At 44.2% G+C, this 25,931-nt stretch overlaps 1 protein-coding gene across 11 annotated transcripts in view; it reads right to left on the reverse strand.

Annotated features, from left to right (window-relative positions):
* NEDD4L (NEDD4 like E3 ubiquitin protein ligase) overlaps positions 1-25,931 on the reverse strand; it is a 259,868-nt gene that overhangs the window by 38,872 nt on the left and 195,065 nt on the right. For 6 of the 11 annotated variants that reach the window (XM_081881381.1, XM_081881380.1, XM_081881374.1 and 3 more), the window contains 7 exons: positions 23,359-23,525; positions 15,743-15,881; positions 13,957-14,133; positions 11,380-11,454; positions 9,405-9,464; positions 3,950-4,081; positions 1,320-1,439 (listed from right to left, as the gene is read on the reverse strand). In XM_081881381.1, the coding sequence (XP_081737507.1) occupies positions 1,320-1,439; positions 3,950-4,081; positions 9,405-9,464; positions 11,380-11,454; positions 13,957-14,133; positions 15,743-15,881; positions 23,359-23,525 (870 nt within the window). The remainder of the gene's footprint in view (positions 1-1,319; positions 1,440-3,949; positions 4,082-9,404; positions 9,465-11,379; positions 11,455-13,956; positions 14,134-15,742; positions 15,882-23,358; positions 23,526-25,931) is intronic. The other 5 variants (XM_081881382.1, XM_081881379.1, XM_081881376.1 and 2 more) reach the window with 2 other exon arrangements.

The following is a 25,931-nucleotide window of genomic DNA, read 5'->3' on the forward strand; positions in this document are numbered from 1 at the left end:
GAGCGGTACCTATTTATCTACTTGCACTTTGACGTGCTTTCGAACTGCTAGGTTGGCAGGAGCAGGGACCGAGCAACGGGAGCTTATCCCGTCGCGGGGATTCGAACCGCCAACCCACAGCGCCAAATAAGGGGTCTGTCTAGTGTTCAAAGTGTGCACAGGTATATTTGCTATGCTAGCTTTTCACACTAATCAACACACTCTGAGCTGCGATATTTAAATATGTGGTGCATTGAGAATCTGACTTTGTGTAATTGCAAATATTGTTACTTCTGATTTCAACCTTTCAGTATTTCATCCACTGTGATTATTAATCCGTGCAAAGTTGTCACACTCAGTTGCTAAAAACTTAACTTGCAGTGCTTTCCTCCTCCCCAGCTGTCACTTACAATACAGAAATCATGAATATTTTCCCCAACGGCTAAATGAAAAATACAAAATGTATTCACTTGCTTTGATTCTGTAGCTGGCTATTTTTTTCTGATGTGCACCTATGGTTTTTGAGCAAATACTTCATAAATAAATTACTTCTTAGAAAAGCAGCAGTATGTGAAAGTCCAAAAACAGAAAGCAGCAGGAGATCCGAAAGTTGGGCCAATCTGAATGGGGAGAGGGGTTGCATGTGGTTCATCAAATGAGTATTTTTCACAAGATACTGCTTTTTATTATTATAAAGGGGTATCTTTGTATTATCTCAAAAGAATTAATTTCAACGGGGAAATTACTTCCCTTCACCAGAAATGTTTTCAGCAATGCAGAGACTGAATAGAATTATATCACATTGAAAGTGCCTAGATTTTCTGACCATTGAGCACAAAAATAAATGTTTGGCGGTGAACAACAATATCTACTTTACAACCAAAAGCTCATCTTCATAGAACAAACTGAACTGAAGGATTTATATTCAAATGGAAAACAGAAAATAAGAGTCAAATTGAAAAGTTACATTCATAACTCAATCTACATGCCCTTGCTTTGTTGACTGAAACAACCAAAAAAGAAGGAAATTAAAATAAACAATCTGAATATTTCTTAAGTGATGATCCTATAAGATTTGAAATAAAAATAGGAACATGTCTACTATGTTCGGCATAAGAACTGGTTAGAACAGCCACGTGTAAATGCACAAAATAAAGACAGAGGCGAAAAATAACCTGTAAGACGCAAATGTAATTTTTTTGAGGCACAAAGGAGTTTTTGCAAAAGACTGACAAGTGGACTGGAAAACTGGAAGTTAAAGTAAGGAATAACAACAAGATAGAGAGGATGGGAATCCAGGAGGAAGGGAAGGCTTGGGAATTGAAGATAGCACTTCTCACCTCAAGTGGTGCAGATAATGTTACTGTGGGAGTACTGAGGCTCCGAGGCCTTCTGATCTGAGGCTCACTTAGGTGGTTGTTACTGTTTGATGTTGACCCAGTCGCACCATCCTCAGCAAGCTATTTCAGAGGCAAACACAAGTTAGCTACATGTTATGACCTTCCTCGCCAAAAGACGAGCCATTTCACCATCAAACAATTTCCAAACGTTCGTGCCGGTCGGTGAATTATTAAATAACTTTTTCAGCAATAACGTTCCTGCCTAGAGGAGGGGAAATGATCACACCTAGAACAATTTCTGCCATGCTGTCAAAATCCTGCATTTCAATTGCATTCTAAATGTTTAGGAGTACCTTTTTTTTTTTTTTTTTTTGGAAGAGTGAAGGCTTTTATAACTATTATATCAAACCAATGTGGGTGAGGCATTTAGACAGCTCAAATTATGGGGCGATGGGGGATGAGGAAGGGAGAAAAAAGCCCAGCCCTCTTAGTCAGTTTTGGAAGGCTACAATTTGTGTGCACAAGATCTAAAATCCAGGGGTTGGGAGGGGGTCGGTCTGTGGATTTAAGGTCTCTACTACCTCTTCCTTCATAATGCACGCACTAGGTTTACCCATTACTCCTTTCCCTCATATATATTTTTTAATATAGTATAGCACTAAAGGTAAAGGGACCCCTGACCATTAGGTCCAGTCGTGGCTGACTCTGGGGTTGCAGCGCTCATCTCGCTTTATTGGCCAAGGGAGCCGGCGTACAGCTTCTGGGTCATGTGGCCAGCATGACTAAGCCGCTTCTGGTGAACCAGAACAGTGCACGGAAACACCGTTTACCTTCCCGCCGGAGCTGTACCTATTGATCTACTTGCACTTTGACATGCTTTCAAACTGCTAGGTTGGCAGGAGCAGGGACCGAGCAACGGGAGGATTGGCAAGTCCTAGGCTCTGTGGTTTAACCCACAGAGCTACCCACTTCCCTGATAGTATAGCACTAGGACCAGTTTATTTATTAGTATGAAACAGGTACATAAGCCCTACTAGCTAATGCTTCTTCATGTACCACATTTACTGTAGCTTGCCTACTTGCCTCCAAAAGGTTCCCTAAGCAGGATAACTTTTGGCTGCCCAAGATTATATTTTTGCTCAAGTTAAGTTCAACATTGGCTTCTCTCGATGCAGTCATTTCACCTCCCGATTCCACTACAGCACCCGACCTCTAAGAGTAGCAGAAAAGAACAAGTCCCGGAGAATTCCCTTGATCCTCTTTGCTATTGCAAAAAGCACCCAGGGCCTGTTGCAGGGTGAGCAGATGAATGAGTGGCAGGCATGAAAAAAGGGCTGGTTCTTCACGGTTGGAACAGACAGCTGCTACAGTCACCCAGAGGCTCATTCGCAGCTTCCTGCTTGGACCAGTCTCCTGATGTATGAATGGCACCAAGCTCTTAGAAAAACACTCAGCGATACAACTCCCACCAGCCATTTAAGGTGGGAGTTGCATCACTGCTTATTCTCTGCGCCTGCTTGTTTACATAACCCGCTTACTGCTGCTCCATGCTTCTGCCTGGTTTTGAATGTTATCTTCTGGCCATGGTCAGCTCATGTGCGATTTCACTTGCTTCCTTGGCTGAAAACTTATAACACTGGTGTTAACAGTGGTTACAGTTAACCAGCTTCCCCTTAAGTCAGGATCTGAAACCCACTTCAAATTGTAGCTTTAATGGGGGTTTATGGGGAATACCGGTTAGTCTTTTACAGACCCTCCAAGTGTCCCTATTTTCCAGGAACAGCCCTGGATTTACAGAAGCTGCCCCGGTTTCTGAATTGTGCCTGGAATTTTCCACTTTTCCTTAGGATATCCCTATTTCCATTGGAGAAATGTTGGAGGGTATGGAGTTATCCGCCCCCCCCCCAGCCACCTAAAGGCAGCCCTATATAAGAGTGGCTGGGGCAGCCCAGTCACATGGGTGGGGTATAAATAGCAATAATATTAATAATAATAATAATAATAATAATAATAATAATAATAATAATAATAGAATAGGATGTCCCCGTTTTCATTAAAGAAATGTTGGAGGCTACGTTAGCATTGTGAGGGAAAGGGGAGAAATTGCTCCAAGGAAAGTAAGAGCTGCAATGAAGACCCACTGGGTTCTTCGGGATCGGTTCCACTTTGTTAAAATGCAGGTAACTTTTTGTCTTCAACAAGCAAAAACGTTGAGTGCTCTTGCTGCAGTTTGACAACCACAGCTTCATTTAGGCAAGCAGAAACAGAGAATTTTGCTCTTCTTCACCTAGTGACAATATAGCCCATCACTGCCTTGCAATGACCCAGTTCTGCCGCCCCCTCCCCCCAAGTGAAGATGTTATTAAGCGGATGAAGGGTGGACATGTGTCACAATGCGCACCTCCCGGGTTTGATGCGTATTGAAACTGGCACTGGCCTGCGCCAAACAGAGCAGATCTTGCTTTAGTCAGTGCATGTCTCCTCAGCTAAAACCAATTACTTCCCCAGAAATTGTCCTCCCCCACGCCTATAGCTGTCATTCTGAAATTTGACACGGCCACAGAATGGAAACGACTCCACACACTCTATAAAACATTCTGTCGCTTTTCTCTGGATAGCAAGTTCCGTACCTGCATGATAGGACGAGTCCAAGTTGTGGTTCGATTGTTATGATTGACATAGTAAGTACGACCCTTAGCATCTTTCCTCTCTTCCCAGCCCGAAGGTAAGCCCGGTGTAGTATGTACATAGGCCACTGATGGCTGTTTATGCAAGAAATTACCATAGTGTTACTATGTGACAGCGGGTCATTCGTACAAACAACATTTGCAGTACAACCAGGAAGTGTGTGTCGGCACAGCACCTCCCTCTTAGAAGGCAGGCTCACGTTCAGATACACAAGGATTCATTTCCATCCTCTGGAGCATGGGTCACAAAAGTGACAAGAAAATTGCAATGTGCTGAAACCAAGAGGGATACAAACATTGTCCAGCTTGAGAGAAGCGTATTTCACTTTATCCTCGCTGAAGATACTGTTTGTTCATGAAAGACAGGCAACAGGAAGAGCGGAAGAGTATAAAAAGACGTAGCAGAATCAAACCGTACTGCCAGGAGCACCGAGAAGAAAATTATTTTACTCCCATTAACCAGCATTCCTTCAAATAATGCACAATTGTTTGTTTCCCTAGCTAGCTGAAATAAGTCAGCAGAAACAGGAGGGTTGTCAAACCTTTTGTGGCTTGTGGGCAATATTTGTTTTGCTGGGTCACAGGCTGTGCAGCCTTGAATCCAAATATGTTGGTTAATAATGAAACAGACTTTCAGACATGTCACCATCCATTGTATAATATATGGGGTTTACAAATATTTGAGCTTTGTATTCTTGTTTTTATGATGTCTTCCTTCCATGAAGCACCCTTGCCTCCACTTTTTATTCTCAAAACAACCTTCTGAGATAGGTGAAGACCAGGGTTTCCCAAACTGGGTGTCTGTTTTTGGACTACAGTTCCCATCATCCCTGACCACTGGTCCTGCTAACTTGGGATGATGGGAGTTGTAGTTCAATGACAGCTGGAGACCCAAGCTTGGGAAACACTGGGTTAGACTGAGAGTCGCCCCATGAACTTATTTGGACTTGGGTCTTCCCAGGTTTAGTTTGGTACTCTAATCACTACAGTCACACTGGCTCAGTGGCAAATCATCTGCTTTGCATTGTAGAAGGACCCAGGTTAAATCCTTGGCATCTCTGGGTAGTGTTGGGGAAGACTCCTACCTGAAACCCTAGACTGCTGCTAGCAGTCAGTGTATGCAATATGGTTTGAGTCCACATAAGGCAACTTCCTATGTCCTCAAGTGGTTTCGATGTTCCTTCTTAAGGCCAAGGCTTCTTGCAGGCACCTGTTCTGCTGCTTGCAAACTCAGGCAGAAATATTGACCCTGCAAGCCACCTACTAATTACCTGCTAACAACTGCTGAGCCCTACTTTGGTCTCTGAGGTTTCGTAGGAAACTCCCCCCATTTGTCAAGGTGTTCCTCATAACTAATGACCGTAGAATGTGAGATCCCCTGGTTGCAATACAATAAAGGCAACACAAGACAGGAAAACCAGGTATGCCAAATCAGGCCAGAGTGCAAACAATGTAGGTTTCACTGTTTATGAACTTTCCCCCTATATTCACAAAGGAATGTATCTGTATACACACAGTCACTGAAGGTCAAACTATACATTACGTTTAATATGTGGCAGTGGTTTCTTACTCAAATGTAAGCAGTGGGGATCTGGATCAGAGCCCCGGCCACAACACCAGGAACTAAACCAAGTCTCCATGGGAGCTAGAAACAGTGAAAAGGCTCCCCTTGTTACCAAGGCAAGGTGGGTTGTTTTTGTTTTTGTTTTTGTTTTGGTTTACTGTAAATGGAGTGAGAATTTCAGAGATGGTCACAGTTGGGGAAGAAACTGCTATACATCAGTAACAACCTACGTGGATTAAAGTCTGCGATCTTTCAGTGGAAGTAAAAATAAAACCACACATTCAGGAAGCTGAAGCAAGAATTGATCGTGTGTGCTGATGAACATTTATATGTTATCCGGAACAGTTTCAGATGGAGTTGTGGGTACAGATTTGAAAATTGTTTTGAATTTTGTTTTGTTTAAAGAAGGTGAGAGGTACAGTAACTCTTGCTCTGAAAAACGTGGTGCTTTTTAAAAAATGATGATTAATTAATGATGACTAGAGAGGAAAAATATGGAAACACCAGAAAGGACTGCTCGGCAGTCTCTATATCTCTACACACACACACACATATATAAAAGAAACCAAGCAGTCTTGTGTGAAATCCTCTTAAGAGCTAACAAATACTTTATGCTCAGCTGGCATCACAGTTTGGTACACTCTCCCTTTTCTGCACATCCTTTTGCTCTAAAAATGTCTCCACTGATTTAAAGTTGAGGGGAAACTAATATTAAATGTTGAAAACGGGATGGGGCCTGTCTCCGAAGGGATCTTGTGGTAGTGGAAGGGCAAGTCTTAACGTTGTGCAACAGGGGATCCAACACGCCAGCTTTGCTAGCGGAAGCTTGTTGTGCAACCGGATTGTGCAATGCATCACACAATCAAAGTTACCAGCAACCTGCTAATGCGTTCTCTTGTGGAACAACTTTCTACTAGTATTCTGGCAGTGAAAATATTACGCTGCTAAGTGGGTTGGATACAACCCTAAATAATTTAGGAGATTGTGGGCTGTATCCAACGAAGCATATTCCGCTTACGCAATGGGGCAGTCCCCTTCTTCTGGGCAGCCCTCTCTTTGAGGGGTTTGTCCAGTTTTAGTCTGGATTCAGATGAAGACTCCTAAGAAGGTGGAGCAGGGGTCTTGAAGTTGCCCATCAAAACAAAACACCCAGACAGCACACTCAACAGGCACTCAGCCTTCCTCTTTATTACTGTACTTATATATAAATCATAGTAATTATTTCTATATGTGCATCAAAAAAATGCAAATTAGCGCAAGCAATTATTATTTTTTTGAAATCTGGGGTGTGTGATGCATTTCTTTCCCACCCTAGCAGTGCTTAAGTGGCCCATGTGAAAAGTTAGTAAGGTCTCAATATGAATGTCAACAGAGACAGGGAATAATGCAATTGCCTAGGAATAAAAAGTTATCTCTTGCTATTCAAGTACAGTCATACCTCGGGTTACGAACTCTGCGGGTTGTGCGTTTTTGGGTTGCGGACCACACTGGACCCGGAAGTATCGGAACGTGTTACTTCTGGGTTTCGGCACTCCCACATGCGCAGGAGCACAAAATGACATCACACGCATGCGCAGAAGCACCGAATCGTGTCACACGCGTGCACAGACGTGGCGCTGCAGGTTGCAAATATGCCTCCTGCACGGATCATGTTCACAACCTGAGGTATGACTGTAACTAGATTTCCTTTCTGGGCTATATTAATTTTTAAACTTATGCTCCGCAAAGATTAAAATAAATAAAGCTGTGCTTTAATTTCCAAGAAAACACTTCTCATGCATTTTAGTCATCACCCCTTCCTCTCTGTTTCAAGCTGATCTATATTAATGTAAGCCCCCCCCCCCCCACCTAAAATAGTCGGTGAAGAAATGGCAACGGATTAAAGAATGAGTGCCAATACTCTAGACCACCTGGTATAATCTTTAACCTGCTGTTGCAGCACAAAGCTTTCTCCAAAAAAATGAACAACTAGAACCTCCGTCAACTTCTGCTGGCCTTTATAGATTTTTGTATTGTTTTCAGATTAGTACCACTGCCAATGCTAAGGGTATTAATTAAAACCACTATGCTTAAAATGCCCAAAGTAATTGTAGCCAAGTTGAAAAACAGAATGTGCCTCCATGGCCCAATAAGAGACATGAAAGTTGTGAGGACCAAGTTAGAACATTCAATGGATTCATGTCCATTCATGCAGAAATGAAATTGCTTTGAGGACCTCATGCTGTGAGTCTCTTCAAACCTGGAACCAGTCTGCTGTTAAACCCCATACAGAGTGTATGTAAAAAGCTGAAAGACTCCTGGATGGTTAAGTCCAGTCGAATTTGACTATGGGGTGCAACGCTCCTCTCCGCTTTCAGGCCGAGGAAGCTGGCGTTTCTCCACAGACAGCTTTCCGGGTCATGTGGCCAGCAGGAGTAAACCGCTTCTGGCACAACGGAAAACTGTGACGAGTGCCAGAGCGCATGGAAATGCCGTTTACCTTCCGCCGCAGCAATACCTATTTACCTACTTGAACTGGCGTGCTTTTGAACTGCTAGGTTGGCAGGAGCTGGGACACAGTAACGGGAGCTCACCCCGTCATGGGGATTCGAACCGCCGACCTTCCGATCGGCAAGCCCAAGAGGCTCGGTGGTTTAGACCACAGTGCCACCTGCTCCCTTTTACCTTTAGCATGTATGTAGGTGGAATTGGTTGTGGTCATTCATGCTTTCTGCTTACTGGTTGGGGTTATATCCTCCCTGCCCCCACCCGGAATTTTCCGGTCACTTGGGTTATGGAGGAGGGGCCTGGCAAAGGACCCTATACTGTGTTTTCCCTCTGATTTGTTGTTTTGTTTCCCATGCCCATCACCAATGGCACCCCTATTTACACTGGTCCAAATGGAGAGAATTCACAGGTGGGCATTCCAATAAAATTAAGTCAAAATTGCAGCAAGTATTTCCCCTTTGGGGATCGCGGAGATAAACGCTCTGCTGCTAGTTCTTGAAAATTCCTGCACCTACACAAATTTCTCCTTCCTCCTCCTCCTCTTTTGGTACGAGAAGAAGCTGGGAAGCAGCCTTTCAAGAAATAAAAATACATTGGAATAAACCTCAAAGGCCAGGTCCAAAATGATGTACAAGAAGGGTGTGTGGTAGGAAAAATCATGCCTATCATATTGTGGGTTCTTTTGGATGTGGGGCTTTATAATTTGAACTGTATCAGTTGTTTATATTAAAAATTTATTATAATTTTACTGTATGGTGTCTACGTAGCTGAAAGATGAGGGTTGTGTGTGTGTGTGTGTATAATATTCGCTCACTGAGAGAAGTGAGCTTACAGGGAACTAGGCAGAGGGCCTTCTTGGTAGCTGCACCCACCCTGTGGAACGGCCTCCCATCAGATGTCAAGGAACAACTTTATTAACAACTATCTGACTTTTAGAAGACATTTGAAGGTAGCCCTTTTTAGGGATGTCTTTAATGTTTGATGTTTTACCGTGTTTTTAATATTCTGTGTGTGGGGTGGTGGTGGCTGGGAGAACCACAGTCAGATGGGCGGCATAAGAAACTGAAGGACTGGGGAGAAGAAGTCTGTTTTCTGTTCACCCACAATTTACGCCGCGAGTGCTGGGAAAAGGTGATCTATCTCACAAAAGAGGCACAACAAGGAAAGTTGACATCTGTACACCCTGAAGCCAAAGAGTTACATGCACAGATGGGGGGGGGGACGAATAGCCCATAAAAGACCTAAAAAGCTAACATTCTGGAGAGAAGCCAGGAGAAGAGAAAAGAACAGGACAGAGTCTGGGCTTATAGGAAGAGGATATATTTGGCTTGATAAAGGCATGATTACCGTTGACTCTTCACCTCCAGTGACAGTTGAAGAACGAACTCTCCTAGATGGGACGCTCGGCTGTTAAATAACAATTGTTACAATTAAGGGGTGGTCGGGAACGGAGGTCACAGATGATGTGCATGTCTTCCGGAAGAAACAAAAGCCCATTTTAAAATACTGTATCAACTTTAAAGGTGAGGAAAGATGCTATCAGTCCCTGATAATGTAAGGAAAATGGCGGCCACTTATTACAGCAGATATGAGGTGTCAGAACTTGGGTCCAAAATACTTCTGTTTTCATTTCCACCTAGAGATGACTTCATAATTTGACCGCAGCTCCAGAACAATATTATACTATTGGATTCCACACAAGCATAACTATGTGTACACTTGCACTCAAAGCACTTGGGTACTCGAAGCAGCAAGTAAGGCAATGTGTCGAAAACTAGGTAGGACAATTAAATCTATTCCTTTTCTACAGGCAGGAACACAAAGAAATGATCTAAGCCAGGAATCTGAGACACCTCAAGATTAAATAAAGGTCCCGTCCCCCGCATCAGTGAGAGCAGAGGCTTAATTCAAGCTGAAAATGAAGAAATGGGTCTTCAGTTAATTATACCGCCCCACCAGGAAAGGAAAGGGCAAGTGTCTGCAAACGGTCGTGCAGTGGGCAGGGGAAGAACAGAAGAGAGCTTAATCGCTATGAGAAGAAAAGAAGCAAGGTTTTCCAGAAGGGTTTGAGCACATTTTTAAAACTTCTGTTTTCTTCCATTGGGACACTATTCAGTTTAATTGACATTTGAAAGAAAAAGAATTCACTATGAGAATTCATTCTTGTCCATGCATTCTGCTACATAGAACGATCTAGTGTTAAGTTATCTCAAATGCAGACCAGCTCTTTCTGACACAAAGAAAAACTGGAAAAAGTTCTCCTGGTGTTATGATTAATTATTTTCATTATTAATTATTTCGGAGAGCTGTTTTAGGTATGTGTGACATGGACATGCAACGTAATCCTAGGCATGTTTATGTTGAGTAGAAGTTATAGAGTTTTCTGGATTATAGCTGAAAAGAATACTACTTGGAAAGGAAAGGAGGTTAAACGGAAACAGGAAAACTGCAAAACAGTTAGTATGCAAAGCAAAGCAAAGCAAACAAAAGACAATTTTTCAGGAAATTTTGGCACCTTTCCCTGTTTTCCTCTCATGCAATTTCAATGTATACATAAATCACCCCACTTAATGACATGGATTATAACATTATGATGCCTGATTAATATATAAATATTAGGTATCCATAGCATGTACTTAAAGAAACAAACCCAATGCACAATCCTAGTTACATTTACTCAGAAGTAAATCCCACTGAGTTCAAGAGGGCTTACTCCCAAGGTAAGCATAGAAAGGACTGCAAGCCTTAGATTGCAATCCTAAACATACTTACTAGAAAGGAAACCCCATTAAATTATGTGATTTTCTGAGTAAGCATGGTTAGGGGTAGACCTGTAAATTACTAATCCGGTGTTTCCAAGTTTTATTTATATGGCCTCTCCTTCAAACGCATCTTCAATGTATCTTCACATATCTAGCACATGGGGGCACCCATCCTGCCACAGATTATGTGTACCACAGCCATAGAGCTGTGTGGCCTGTTCTATGCCTGCTCATATCCATTCTTGAGAAATATCCATGCTAAATCCCAGGATGTCCGAAAACTGGTTCAGATCATCTGGTCAAGAAGTATCTTGACCAACACCATGTAGTTTCATCCATCTTCTCCAACCTGCACTGAGAACACTCCCTTCTCAAGGATCTAGGGTTCCTACACTTCATAAGAGGGTTTAAGAAAGTTTGTAGAAGTCAATATATAACTGGGGTCACAGCTGAAATGATTTCCACAAGAGAAGGTGCCACAGACCCACGCAGATCAAAAATACAAAACTGCATTAGAAAAAAGAGAGGTAGGAAAAAACCATTAAGAAAATCCTGCTTACCAGTGATAAATGGGATTGTTCAGCAACTGCATCAGTCACACTGCAAGATCTTAACCTTGCAGAAGGATCTCTCTGCTGAAGGAAAAAGGACACACTGAATTATTAAATGTACACTGGCATTTTTCCCTTGACTCAAAATCAATTAGATTCACTTTTTGATATTGTATTCTCCTTTCTTCCACCCTCTGCAGTTCGATCACCAGAAATGAAATCCCCCTTCTGCTGACCAACTTCAAGAAAGATGACTTTCCTGAATATCAAGTACAGCTGAAAAATATTCCAGCAATATTAATACAGAGTTAGGAGAGACTAATGGGGGGCTGGAAGATAACTAGAGTATTTGTTGGGATATCTGTTCTGGATGCTCTTCAACAAAAATGCGGTGAGTGAAGAAGATGAGGGGAAATATGGAAAAACTTGGGTGACTCTTCTAAAGAGAGGGCTTTATTTATCTTCATCTGCCTCTATCAGGAAGTAAAATGGAGTAATATCCATGTACCTTACAGGACAGTGTGAAGATTACCAATGGACAGGAAGTACTTTGACCACCCTAATGTCTTGCAAGGCTCCCACTGTAACTAAGGTCTAGGCACCTGGCCTGGTATTTAGACCTCTGGTGTGCCTTGGGGAGCAGCGTCCCAAATCACAAGGAATGGTAGGGGTTTGAAGGGCTGCCTTGGAGAGCTGTGGCCAAATCCTAGAAACCTGAGCAGGGGTGGGGAACCTCAGGGCCAGGGGGGGCAAATGCAACCTCTCCATCCAGCCCTTGTGACTTTCAACCAGCCCTGTTCTGCGTCCTCCTTGAGCGCCTTTCCCTGGCTAGAAGTCTAAGCTCTGCATTGCCCTTTCTGGTTTTTTGCTTTTGGTCCCAACCTGCCACTGGCATGTTGTCCTGGAAGGCTGCCCAGAAGAAAATGCAACCCTTGGGCCGATAAAGGTTCCCCACCCTTGGCTCCTCCATCGTCTCCTGGGACAGATGGATGCCAAGAACCCTTGGCCGAGGAATCGGCACCGCGTGAAACACTCTGGATGCCTTGATTCCCCAAGCCAGCTTTCCCTATCAAAGGCAGTCTGCTTCGATTTTATTCTCAGAGCTGGAGAGTTTCAGTGCAGCGGTTCCTCCCACATATAGTTCTCCTCTTCTCTTGTTCCCTGTCATAGCAGAAGACAGGAGGGGTGGGGAGGAAAACAGGATGGTCCCCTCTTAATGTGCTTTAGGGTGTTCCAAGCTTGCATATTGATAGGACTAGCAATGCTAGGACGCTCCCTGAAAAGTCTAAGGGGTATTGGATAGACCTTTTGCAATGCGTGTGTAACTGTAGAGTTACATCTGCATACCAAGGCTCCTGTGGTAGACGTTTGTCAGTACATTTTGGAGAAGGTTCCTTACATGCGAATGTTATTATGGATGGGGTTCTTTCAGCCGGGTTGTCTGTTGCTCAAAAACGATTAAGCCACTTTTACAGGATTATTAGGTTCATGTGAGAACCAGGTCACATGATCAGCAGGAACAGAAAAATGCACGATAGGCTTATCACATATCAGATGCCCCCATTTGATGGGACACAGAATTGACTTGATTAGGAGAACAGCTTGTAAATGATTCACACCTTGCAACAGCCACAGTGATCATGCAAGAAATGTACTATGCAAACCCAACAGTATTTCACCTACGTACAATATCAGAAATGGTTATATTCATATAGAGAAAGTGCTTTCAGCTAACTGCTTCTGATATTGTAACAGCCCCTTAACAGAATCATGTATGGAAATGGCCATTTCAACAGGACTTAATCCAAGTTTTTCTTTGTATCTGAACCCAAGAAGCATATCTGGTGAATATTTCAAAGTTATTCATAAATGAAACCTTCCTATATTTAGCTTTCTTATCTCCTGAAAAATGAAAGGCAAGCTGATAAAGTGTCCCATTAAACTGTGATATGCAATATTTGAAATTGCTTCCTTTAAATAAATAGATAACCTAGCAGTACCCTTATCCTCAGTCACTGATACTGTCGCCCTGCCAATATTCATCGTTGACCATTAAATGCAACTGCTGAGTTATGGGAACAGATGCTAAACTCCTAACATGTTGGGACATTGCTCCCAATCAAAAATTATCAACTTATATCCACTGAATACTTGACCCAACAAAGTCCAGGCTATACCTGTAGTAATTTATCAGAAAAACATACTGAAAGTTACACATAAATAAAAGACAACTGCGATAGTCCAATTCTAAATATGTTTTCTCAGAAGTCCATTAGATCCAGCAGGATTTGCTTCCATATTCAGTTTGCATGCTAAGGATTGCAGCTGAACATTTACTGATTCAATGGGACTTGCACCCCAGTAAATATTCAGAGTACTGCAACCCTGCTGTATTGTAAAGCGGTCCGATTTTAATTAAAGAAGAGCGCACACATTTGCGTGCTCTTGTGTAGAAGAAAGTAAGGTCTTTGGAAAACTGATTATCTTAATCTCCGAGTGCAAAACATTTCTAGCATCTGCAAGAATTTCAGCAGTCAGAATGGACAGCATACAGAAGATAGCAGCGTACACATTGAGGTTACTTACAATCATAGAAGAGAGTTGTTCCCCATTTGAATCTGGAGTGATCTGAAGTCTTCTGTTCAGTTCATCGGACAGCTCCTGAGGACTGGTCCGGGAGATGGGCGATGAAGGTGGGGGTGGCAAGGACAGGCTTAAGGAATCGCTGCTTGCATTAACCTCTTCTGAAATGGTTTCCCAGGGCTGGCGGAAAAGATAGAACCTACGGTGAAGATGCAAAACGGCAACCTTCCCTGCCATACGTCCCAACGCAACCATTCCACATAACGTGAACACCGTCTTAGCTGGGCTGCTTATCGAATGAACTTAAGAGAACCAATATGTACTTTAAAAGTCTCCCGAAAACGTGATTAGCATTTGATAATCAGCTTTGCTCTTAACATACTGTACTATGGATATGAGAGGGAGCTGGGGAGGGTGAAACTGGCAGGTAGTGGAAGTGCAATCGCGAAATTTCAGAAGCACCGGGTTAAAGGAAGCGCAGTTATAGAAGACATGCAAGTTCCTCCACATCTCCGTAAGCGGGAATGCAGGCAGTGGGGTGGGGTCCTTGCTTGTGTTTTATTGACTGACCTGAGAATAACTGCAGCATCAACTTTTTTTTTTTAAGACGCAGAAGTGGTGTTTCCCATGCAATACATTATTTAGTGACTGTAAAACATGCTGCGAGTCCACCCACCAGGCTCCCTTGCTGTTTATGTCATTTACCCACTGGAACAATTGCCAGCTATTCCTGACTTGAGGCCAAACCCTCAAGGTTATATTGTGAGCCCCCACCTCAAAGGAATTCAAGTTATCAAAATCAAACTATTGAGGCACAAAGCAGATTATACACAAGGACCCAAGTTTACATCAAGTAGGAAAGAAGACTCCAATAGCCAGAAATCAGCAGCCTGGAAGCTGAATTTTGCAAAAGCGATGCCATTAAAAAAAAAAAAAAGTAATTGCAAGTATTATTTGATCTAATAAAAACAACGTTTAATTAAAGTAAACTTCCCTTCCACCCAGCAAAAGTGGCATTAGTTTTCTCAGTTGTGCCTTCCCCCACCCACTCTTTCCAACTTCTGGATTAAACTATTGGCTAAATGAATATTTGACAGTTGGTGGAAGACGTGGGACATTTAAGGTGCCTTCTGGACCAAATTAAGACAATAAAACCACAACCTGCCATTGTGAATCCTCTGGATATTTGCCAAGAAGCAAATCCCAGCAAGTTCAATGGTGCTTACACCACCACAGTAAATGTAAAGAGGATTTCAATCAACATTAAAGATGTAAACACACATGCATTATGTATCCCCAGATGTTGTTGGACTACAACTCCCACCATTCCTAGCTAGCCAGACCAAGGCTGAGAAAGACTGGCCTTTACCAGGCATAGGCAAACACAGCCCTCCATATGTTTTGGGACTACAACTCCCATGATCCCTAGCTAACAGCATCAGTAGTCAGGGATGGTGGGAATTGTAGTCCCAAAACATCTGGAGGGCTGAGTTTGCCAATGCCTGGCCTATACGAACATCCAAGTCTTGTTCAGCTGTTCTATTGCTCAGTTGCATTTACTAACTAAGTAAGGTCACTGGCAAACAATAATATACTAACAAAGGACAACACAAGGCTTCACACAATGGGGGGAAGGCACGTGTGTCTTCCCCTCATAAATCTCCCACACTGTACCTTTAACACACATTTTGTGTTTGGAAGCCTCAGTTCCTAAGGCATTTCAAGCAGACTTTCTGTAAAATCACGTAGAGCACCAAACTGAAAAGCCAGTTTTAAGGCCTGCATGTACCTCAGGTGCTTCTCCGCCCTCCAAGGGCGGTACCTCTGGGTCCAAATCCTCGCTAATGTGCCTCCTGGATCGAAACCTCCGGTGAGCCGCCTCTTGGTTTATTTGCCTGATGTTGTTGTCGGATTCAGATGCCACATCCCTGAAATGTTAGGTTGACAAAAGAGTAATGAGTTAGGTCGGAGGAGGAGGCAAGTATGAGCACTGTAAGTGGCAGCACACCTAAATTAGCACCAAATTTAAAAGCAACATTTCGGGATCTATAAAGCCCACTCTGTGCATATGACAGCTAGTGATGAATCCCTAGGTCTCTTGCAAGCTAGATTAAAGTGAGATCATTTTGTACTCCAAAACAAAGAAAGCCTGCAGCCAGTCTCAAGAAGTCAACTTCATTAAGGGCAAATTTCAGTTCTTGCAGTAGAAACAGAGTCCAGGCTGAAGCATGTACGGTATTTAAAGCACAGTACATTACTGGATGGGACGCAGGTGGCACTGTGGGTTAAACCACAGAGCCTAGGACTTGCCGATCAGAAGGTTGGCGGTTCGAATCCCCGCGACAGGGTGAGCTCCCGTTGCTCGGTCCCTGCTCCTGCCAACCTAGCAGTTCGAAAGCACACAGTGCAAGTAGATAAATAGGTACCGCTCCAGTGGGCCACAGATTTTGGAAGGAGCCGCACCATAATATTTGAAAATGTTTTTTTCAAGCATGCAGTCCCAGGTTCTGGAATCTCCAGTTACGTGACCTCATGGAACAGGGCTAGGAAGAAACTCTTCCTGAGACCCTGGAAAGCTGCTGAGACAATGGACATTACTAGACTGGTTAAGTAGAAATTAGCTCTTGTATGTTAAAAGTTAATTTCTACTTAACCAGTCTAGTAGTGTCCATTGTCTCCGCAGCTTTCCAGGGTCTCAGGAAGAGGTTCTATGTTAGAGCTCTTGTATGTTAAAAGTGGAGGGACACGGGTGGCACTGTGGGTTAAACCACAGAGCCTAGGGCTTGCCGATTAGAAGGTCGGTGGTTCGAATCCCTGCGACGGGGTGAGCTCCCGTTGTTTGGCCCCTGCTCCTGCCAACCTAGCAGTTCAAAAGCACCTCAAAGTGCAAGTAGATAAATAGGTACTGCTCCGGTGGGAAGGTAAACGGCGTTTCTGTGCGCTGCTCTGGTTCGCGAGAAGCGGCTTAGTCATCCTGGCCACATGACCCGGAAGCTGTACACCAATAAAGCGAGATGAGCGCCGCAACCCCAGAGTCGGGCACGACTGGACCTAATGGTCAGGGGTCCCTTTACCTTTACATTACTGGATATAACCCTGTTGATGCAGTTCTCCTTACTGTGTAGTGATGATGACCTCAGAAAAACTATCTCATGGGGTGAGAGAGGAGACCCCCAAGCGCCAATGCTCATTCTTCTGGAGACTGACAGAAAAGGCTTTTTAATTGTTCTGCTGAAAATCTAATTCATTGCCATCCCTTTAATAAGGAACTGATTGTGCACCTGAAATGGAAATCACCTAGGGGTCCTTTGCTTGGGAATTCCCCATTTCTCCTTGGCTTTGGGGTGAGAGCGGGGAACGACTACAAGTAGTTCCTATTTATTTATCCTTACAACCACTAACACAAGCTAAAAGGTTGCTGAAGTGTGCTAGAGCTGGTTTCTTAGAATACAACTTCAAAGCTTTAAAGGGTTGGACAAGCTTGTTCCAAGTTATGGGGAATGGGTCAGATGCCAACACTACACTACTTCCTTTTTCACCTGAACAGGGAAAAGGAGCCACAGATTTTGGAAGGAGCCGCACCATAATATTTGAAAATGTTTTTTTCAAGCATGCAGTCCCAGGTTCTGGAATCTCCAGTTACGTGACCTCATGGAATAGGGCTAGGAAGAACCTCTTCCTGAGACCCTGGAAAGCTGCGGAGACAATGGACATTATTAGACTGGTTAAGTAGAAATTAGCTCTTGTATGTTAAAAGCTATTTTCTACTTAACCAGTCTAGTAGTGTCCATTGTCTCCGCAGCTTTCCAGGGTCTCAGGAAGAGGTTCTATGTTAGAGCTCTTGTATGTTAAAAGTGGAGGGACACGGGTGGCACTGTGGGTTAAACCACAGAGCCTAGGGCTTGCCGATTAGAAGGTTGGTGGTTCGAATCCCTGCAACGGGGTGAGCTCCCGTTGTTTGGCCCCTGCTCTTGCCAACCTAGCAGTTCAAAAGCACCTCAAAGTGCAAGTACATAAATAGGTACTGCTCCAGTGGGAAGGTAAACAGCGTTTCCGTGCGCTGCTCTGGTTCACCAGAAGCGGCTTAGTCATGCTGGCCACATGACCCGGAAGCTGTACGCCAGCTCCCTCGGCCAATAAAGCGAGATGAGCGCCACAACCCCAGAGTTGGCCACGACTGGACCTAATGGTCAGGGGTCCCTTTACCTTTACTTTATGTTAAAAGTATTGATCTTTGAGAGAGGAGACTCCACTACCAAGCATACTCTGTAGAACAGCTTTACCACTTCATATCAAGAAGCATAAAATTCCAACACTCTTGTTCATATTCAGAAAACAAAACTCTTTTGAGTTTCATAAATCAACTTTCCCATCTTATCGAAAAACGGAGCTGGTGTTTCAACAATCTGATTATCAAAGTAAGTCATCAAAATAAGGATTACTTGCAGCGTCAAAAGACAATGCAACAAGGGAGGTTGGAGCTAGAGAGTACATGACCGAAATTACGGCTATAAATCCAAAGGAAAAACAAACATCCAACTTGCAATATTTATGTCGCAGTGGAAAGAAAACGTAGCTGCTTGACAAAAAGCGAAATGCAACTGGATGTTAAACTAATGCCTGGTTTCAGTACAGCTGATACCCCCCCATTCAATTATGCATGGCATTTGAAGTTAAGCTTTTCATATTTTTAGAAGGGTAATTCTAAGAAACGCTCAAAAAAATTCTCAGCGGTGAACATGAAAAGCACTCCCATCACCAAGGTAAGAAGATTACATAAATTACATGTGTATATAATTCAGTGAAACACTGGGGGTGGGGGGGAGAACTAACTGTGACATTGCTAAAGCTTACTGAGACCATTTTGTTTTCCACGTCTGGTAAAAAAATACTCCGACCAGGGGTGCCAACCTTTTAAGGGCTGTAGGGACATTTGGATCTTTGAGCAAGTGTTGGCCCTGCCATCTCCTTTAGTCCCTTCTCTTCCCCCCTGCCCTGGATTTCTGCTCACCCACCTAAAGAGAAAAAGCAGGAGGAAGCACACTTTCCCAAGGGATGTGCATAAAACCCAGACCCAGTAAAATTACATAAATTCCAAGGCTTAGCTTAAGCTGAAAGAGCAAGTGGGAAAGAGCATCACTCTTTCAACTTCCTGCTTCAGCTCTACATAATTAACAAGGGTGAAAAGGGTATAAACCAGGAGTCAGCAAACTTTTTCAAACCTTGTGGGTTTCAAACCTTGTGGGAGGGCCGGACTGTATGGGGGGGGGGGATGAACGAATTCCTATGCCCCACAAATAACCCAAAGATGCATTTTAAATAAAAGCACACATTCTACTCATGTAAAAACACAGTGATTCCCAGACCGTCCGTGGGCCAGATTTAGAAGGTGATTAGGCTGGATCCAGCCCCCCGGCCTTAGTTTGCCTACCCATGGTATAAGCCAGCCTCACTACTGCAAGACCAAGGGGGGTAGTAATTTGGGGAGGGGCTCAGAAGCTTCATGAGCACCACAGGAAGACCTCAAGGGCTCCACTGAGCTCACGGCCACAAACAGATAACTGCAAAGATTTGAATAAGAACGGTTGTTTTTTTTTTTTAATGAGAATGGAAGGAGTAAGAAATAAGCAGAATACAGGGAGAAACAAATACAAAGTTCCATCTAGCTAACTTAAGCTGAACAAGTTTCTCATTTGCATGCCGGAACTGCATTTGTTTGCAAGATGTTAGGTCAAATATCAAATTATTACGAGATTGGTCTATTTTCATCTTGGTGACAAGGAGAATAGACAATTGACTCCTTGATGGAACCAAATCAATGGGAAGGTAACATGGGAAAGGGCAATTATGGAGATGAGTGTTTATTGCTGTTGGTCAGGTAGGAGAGGTGAGACTCACAGTTATTTCCTTCTGACCAGGGCTAAATAGATTTTAGTATCTAAAACTTCATTATGGTAGATTAATGGGAAGCAAGGGAAATACGTGCTGGACTAGTCGTGGGGAAATGAGAGTCCTTGGTTCAGTTAGAGAGACTTTTTTTAAAAGACTGGCACAGAATGTTGTGCCAGAGATATCATTCCCCTTTATCCAATAAATCAAACAATATTGATACACATACACACGAAATGCCTACAAGCAAATTACAACAGAGCTACTCTGCTCTCTAAATGGATGGTAAACGTGCGAAAATCAGCATCAACTGCTGAGACTCTAATCAAAAATGTCTTTGTACAATGGAGGAAACTCCCACACAGGGGAAATATCAGATAATGAGATGTGATAAATCCTGCTGTATAAACATAACTACAGGAGAAAAACGTCCCCATGTCCTGAAGGGACCATCTCTTCATTCTTCAATTTCACAGTGCTGAAAAACTTTGGAAGACTAATCAGCAGAGTGAAGCATTGAACGAGCTAGGCAGGCTGTATTGCATGGAATTACCATATTTTTTGCTCCATAAGACACACTTTTTTCTTCTTAAAAAGTAAGGGGAAATGTCTGTGCGTCTTATGGAGCGAATGCGTGGTCCCTGGAGCCAAATTGCCCAGGGGCAAAAAGCAGATCATGGTTTTGGTTTGTTTTTATGAAAGAGGGAAGTGGGTGTTGAAACAAGCCGCTGATCGTTTGCCGATCGGGGAGAGAGATAAGGGATGCTAGAGATAAAGGAGGCTGCCTGGGGGGGGGGGGAGGTAAAGACAGCAAACATGCAAAGGGGGAAAACAGGAAGACTAAAGCAATAAGGAGAGAAATTAAAAGAAAAGGAGGAGCAAAAACTGCTCCAGCTAAGGAAAAGACACTAAGGCAAACAAGAGGGAAGGGAGTGTTGAAAGGAAACAGCTGATCGGTGGGATCGGAAGAGAGATAAGGGATGCCATAAGGAGGCTGCCTGGGAGGGGGGAGGTAAGAGCCCATGGATCCTCAGGATTTTTGCATTGGGTCACCCCAAATTCACCATCAGATCACGTCTGTGGCCACAGCATGAACCACAAAAATCATACATCCACTGTTTCGTTCAGAATATTTTTTTTCTTGTTTTCCTCCTCTAGAAACTAGGTGCGTCTCATGGTCAGGTGCGTCTTATGGAGCGAAAAATACGGTAACTTGAAATGCTGAGAGGGGACCTCAAGATACAGCAGGCTTTAAGCTAAAGATGTGTGCCTTACATGTCAATCCCACACATGTCTACTCTGAAGTAAGCCCCATGAAGCTCAGTGTACACAGGACTGCAGCCTAAAGAGACTCAACAATGTTCATGATAGGCTCTGGTTCAAAATAATGAAACAAACCTGCAATCTAGAAGGCTTGCGCAGTAGGGCTTCCCCCCATTGGCTTTCCAGTGTCCCTTAAAATTAGCTTGGGGGTGGTGTCTGAGAACCCCAAAAATGGTTACAGGGAGAGAACAGAGGGGACTGCAGTGTTCACCCCAGCATTGCTACATTCCACCCAGTAAATGTAAAGGTCTCTGATTTAAGTCTATTTATATTGTAGATATGCTATGTGGCAGCTGCATTGATTTCCAATAGGACTCATTTCTAAATAGTGTTTTAAATCACACAGTTTTAGACCACTAGAGTCAACAGGATTAACAATCCAATTCTATGTATCCTTACTCAGAAGTAAAACCCACTGGTGGAAAACTGGATTTAATCTTTAAACGTGTTTGGGATTGCAGCCAGTGCATCAGATTAAGCCTTAATAATTGTGTGAAAACTGAGCAGTGAATTAAGTGAAGCGGGAATAATGGAAGAGGCAATCACCAGTACAAATAAAGCTGGTGTGAAAAGGCAACAGCAAAATAACATTCATTATAGTAGGTCAAACAATACATTAACTTAGACTTTTACTGTAATATTTTATTAAAAAATCAAGCATAAGCCAATATAGTTGGATTCTTTTTCTCTGTAAACTAACCCTAAGACATATCCTAATGGCAAATCTAAGCACTCTGGTTCAAAAAAACCCACACTTAAAAATTTAGAAAAATCTGAAAGAGTCACCTTGTTATTCTGTTGCAACAGAACCATCAAGGAGAGCTATGCTAAGTGCACCAGAAGGTTTTGTAAACAACTGCCCCTTTTATCAAATATACAAGTACTTTAATTTTATCACCACAAAGGCTGATTTTGGACGATCGCATTTTGGATTGATGAACTGATATATGAACTAGCCTTTTGCCCATGCATGCAGCCCTTTGTAGAGTGAGCAATCAAACCAGTAAGTCTCTAAGTAACCATAGTTTCCTGTTTCATCTGCACCGAGAAACTATGGTTACCAGTTTTAAAACAAGCTAGGGTCAGGTTTCATTTTTCTTTCAAAAAGAGAGGAGAATTATCTGCATCTACGGGCAAAAGAGTTGTTCATATATTGACTTATTAAACTTCCAACCCGGGTCACTGTAAAATAATGACTATTTCTAATGACCTGTAATTTTAAATTTTCTATGCAAGCAGTGACTATGAAATTATGAACTTCCGTTTCTAGACAACCGCAAAACATTTTACAAACCATCAATTATGAGGCTACCTCCTAGAGCAGTCTGCATTACTTCACTGAAAATGCAGCACTGTTTGATGAATCTATCTATGAGTCTCACAAGTGCAGGCTCCCTGATGAATGAAGGGTGGAATAAACGCAGATGAAACAGCTAACAGAAATGTGTGGCATTTAAATTGCTATCTTCTGCTTCCTTTACATTATCTTGAACAACAAATACTACTTTAGGGGTCTCATATTTCACCCCTCAACTATCAAACATCAGCTCTGCAGGTGAGAACAAGCACAAACTTTTTAAGCTTCAGTCCAGTGCCCTGTTTTCAACAGTGACGAGTCCGAATCCTCCAGAAAACCCATGATCATGACAAGAAAGCTAAAGACCTCTGCTGCTGTTTGTCCACCAAATCTGAATACCACTTTAGCTAATGGGGCCTCCTGCTGCTGCCGCATCGCTGGAGCCTGATTTCTGTTCTTATCCTGAAGCAAAGTTCTTAACCTGAAGCACTATTTCTGGGTTAGTGGAGTCTGTAACCTGAAGCGTATGTAACCTGAAGCGTATGTAACCCGAGGTACCACTGTATCTTTATTTTAGAACTTGTGATTTATGCGGGTATTGTTCTGTTTGCTCGTGTTTAATGTTTATATTTGTTGCTTATGACTACTTTTGTCATAAACCTGTATTTTGTTCACATTGTAAGCAGCCTTGAGCATGGATTGAACTTTGAAGCAGCAGCACATAAATAAAATTATGTATGTCTGTATTATGGTTAATAGCTGTTGATGGGCTTTTCCACCATTAATTTTTAGAATTTTTCTACTTTAGAAAGCCATTTGGGTTGCTGACCATCAGCACATCTTGCGGTGCTCAATATCATAAGTTAATTATACGCTGCATGAAGGCATGCACTTACATTAAACTTGGCCGGTGCCACTGCGTTGTCCTGTTGTTATGGTTGACATAGTAGGTACGCCCAAGGTTGTCCACTTTTTCTTCCCATCCAGGAGGTAAGGGAGGTGGCGGTAACTCCTCTTGGCGTTGAGATGGAGAATCATTGGAGTCCACCACTTCCCAGCCATGCTTTGAAGGGGGGGAGGGAGTGGAAAATGCAAATTAATTTGAAAAAAACCGATTCAAGTGTATGCAGTTTTCTAGCATGACAGAAGAGAGGAAACAGGGCTATCAGTAGTCAAAATTTCACATAATATAGTAGCAGCAAAACATGCTGCATGGCAGCACTGACAAAGCAAGCATTTGTTTACGGTAAGCTGTTCTTCCAATGCACTCAACAAGGACTCACTCCATCCCTCCAAATAACGTGTTTTTTTTCTATAAGACGCACCTTTTCCCTCCTAAAAAGGGAATGTGTGTGCGTCTTTTGGAGCGAACGCAGGCTGCGCGGCTATCCCAGAAGCCGGAACAGCGAGAGGGATCGCTGCGCAGTGCTGTTCTAGCTTCTGGCTTAGCCCCTCAGTCCCTTTCCCCACCTCCCAGAAAAGCCCCCAAGAGCCACGCTCCCTTTAAAGAGCCACACGGCGGGCTCTTGGGGGCTTTTCCCTGAGGAGGGAGAAGGGCAGCCCAGCAGTGACGGGCTGCACTTCTCCTTCCTTGGGGAAAAGCCTGCAAGCGCCGCACACACGCTCCACGTGGCTCATGAAAGGGAGCACTGAGCAGAGCCTGGGATGCATACAGGCTCTGTTCAGCGCTCCCTTTAAAGAATTTTTTTCCCTTGCATTCCCCCTCTAAAAACTAGGTGCGTCTTATGGTCAGGTGTGTCTTATGGAGCGAAAAATACGGTATCGTGTTTCCATGAAAGCTAGACTGAGGAGCATCACCTCCAAATAAAGATCTAAAGAATGGGGGAGAATATGTTGAGCAGGATGGCGTAGGGCTTTAGGAGCAGATGGCGTAGGGCTTTAAAAGGAATCATTGTACAGTGGTACAGTGGTGCCCCGCAAGACGAACGCCTCGCAAGACGGAAAACCCGCTAGACGAAAGGGTTTTCCGTTTCGGAGGCGCTTCGCAAGACGAATTTCCCTATGGGCTTGCTTCGCAAGACGACAGCCCATAGGGAAATCTCCGGGACAGTGGGGAAGCGCAGCTCGTCTTCCCCGCTGTCCTCGGACCTCCTCCGAAGCCTGGCGGCGGGGCGGGGACACCTCCTCCCGCCGCCGGGCTTCGGAAGGATGCCCCGATGCCGGGCGGCGAGGCGGGAACGCCTCCCCCCGCCGCCCGGCATCGGAACGATGTCCCGAAGCCGAGCGGCGGGGCGGGAACGCCTCCCCCCGCCGCCCGGCTTCGGGGCGGGAAAGCCTCCCCCCGCTGCCCGGCTTCGGGGCGGGAAAGCCTCCCCCCGCCGCCCGGCATCGGAACGATGTCCCGAAGCCGAGCGGCGGGGCGGGAAAGTCTCCCCCCGCCGCCCGGCTTCGGGGCATCGTCCCGATGCCGGGCGGCGGGGCAGGAACGCCTCCCCCCGCTGCCCGGCTTTGGGGCATCGTCCCGATGCCGGGCGGCGGGGCGAGAAAGCCTCCCCCCGCCGCCTGGCATCGGAACGATGTCCCGAAGCCGGGCGGCGGGGCCGCGAAGCCTGGGCGCGCTGGCAACTCTCCGCAAGGAGCGCTCCCGCTGCTTGCGGAGAGGTCCGCGAAGCCTGTCCTGGACCTCTTCTGAAGGCAGGTGGGGGGCAAAAGTCTTTGTCCCCCCTGCTTGCCTTCCCAGGGGCTTTTAAATCGCCCGGACAGCGGAGAAGTCCTCCGCTCTCCCGGGCGATTTTAAAATGCCGCCCGCCAGAAGAGGTCGGGGGAAGGCGGTTTCCATAGGAACGCATTAATTGATTTTCAATGTATTCCTATGGAAAACCGTGCATCGCAAGACGAAAAACTCGCAAGACGAAGAGACTTGCGGAACGAATTAATTTCGTCTTGCGAGGCACCACTGTACCTTGGTTGTCGAATGGCTTGGCTCTCGAACAAATCGGCTACAGAACGTCGGAAACCCAGAAGCAAGTGTTCCAGTTTGCGAACGTTTTTTTGGAAGCCGAACTTCCAACGCAACTTCCAATTGAGTGCAGGAAGTTCCTACAGCCAATCGGAAGCCACAACTTGGTTTTTGAACGGTTCCAGGACTCAAACTGACTCCCGGAATGGATTAGGTTCGACAACCAAGGTACCACTGCACTTTGAACTGGACATAGAAGCATATAGACAGTTATAGAACAGATGGGGAAGAAAGGTGGCATTTTTATACAGGGGCCATTTCTCAAGAAAAGAGGCAGGTTGCAACATCCTGAACTAGCCCCCATCTCCTAACCACCTTCAAAAGTCAGTCTTACAGAAAGCACATCTCACTAGTGAAATCTAAATGGTGGAAAAAGCATGGTTGAGGCTGATTCCCCCTCCCGCGATTTAGCGAAAACACAAAGCACTTCTTTCCTTGATAAACTTTGGAGAGTAATAGAGTTATTTTAGTTTGCCCAATATTGCTGGA

Source organism: Podarcis erhardii (genome assembly GCF_964252035.2).
Source record: "Podarcis erhardii genome assembly, chromosome: 11".
In the NCBI taxonomy this organism is placed as follows: domain Eukaryota; kingdom Metazoa; phylum Chordata; class Lepidosauria; order Squamata; family Lacertidae; genus Podarcis; species Podarcis erhardii.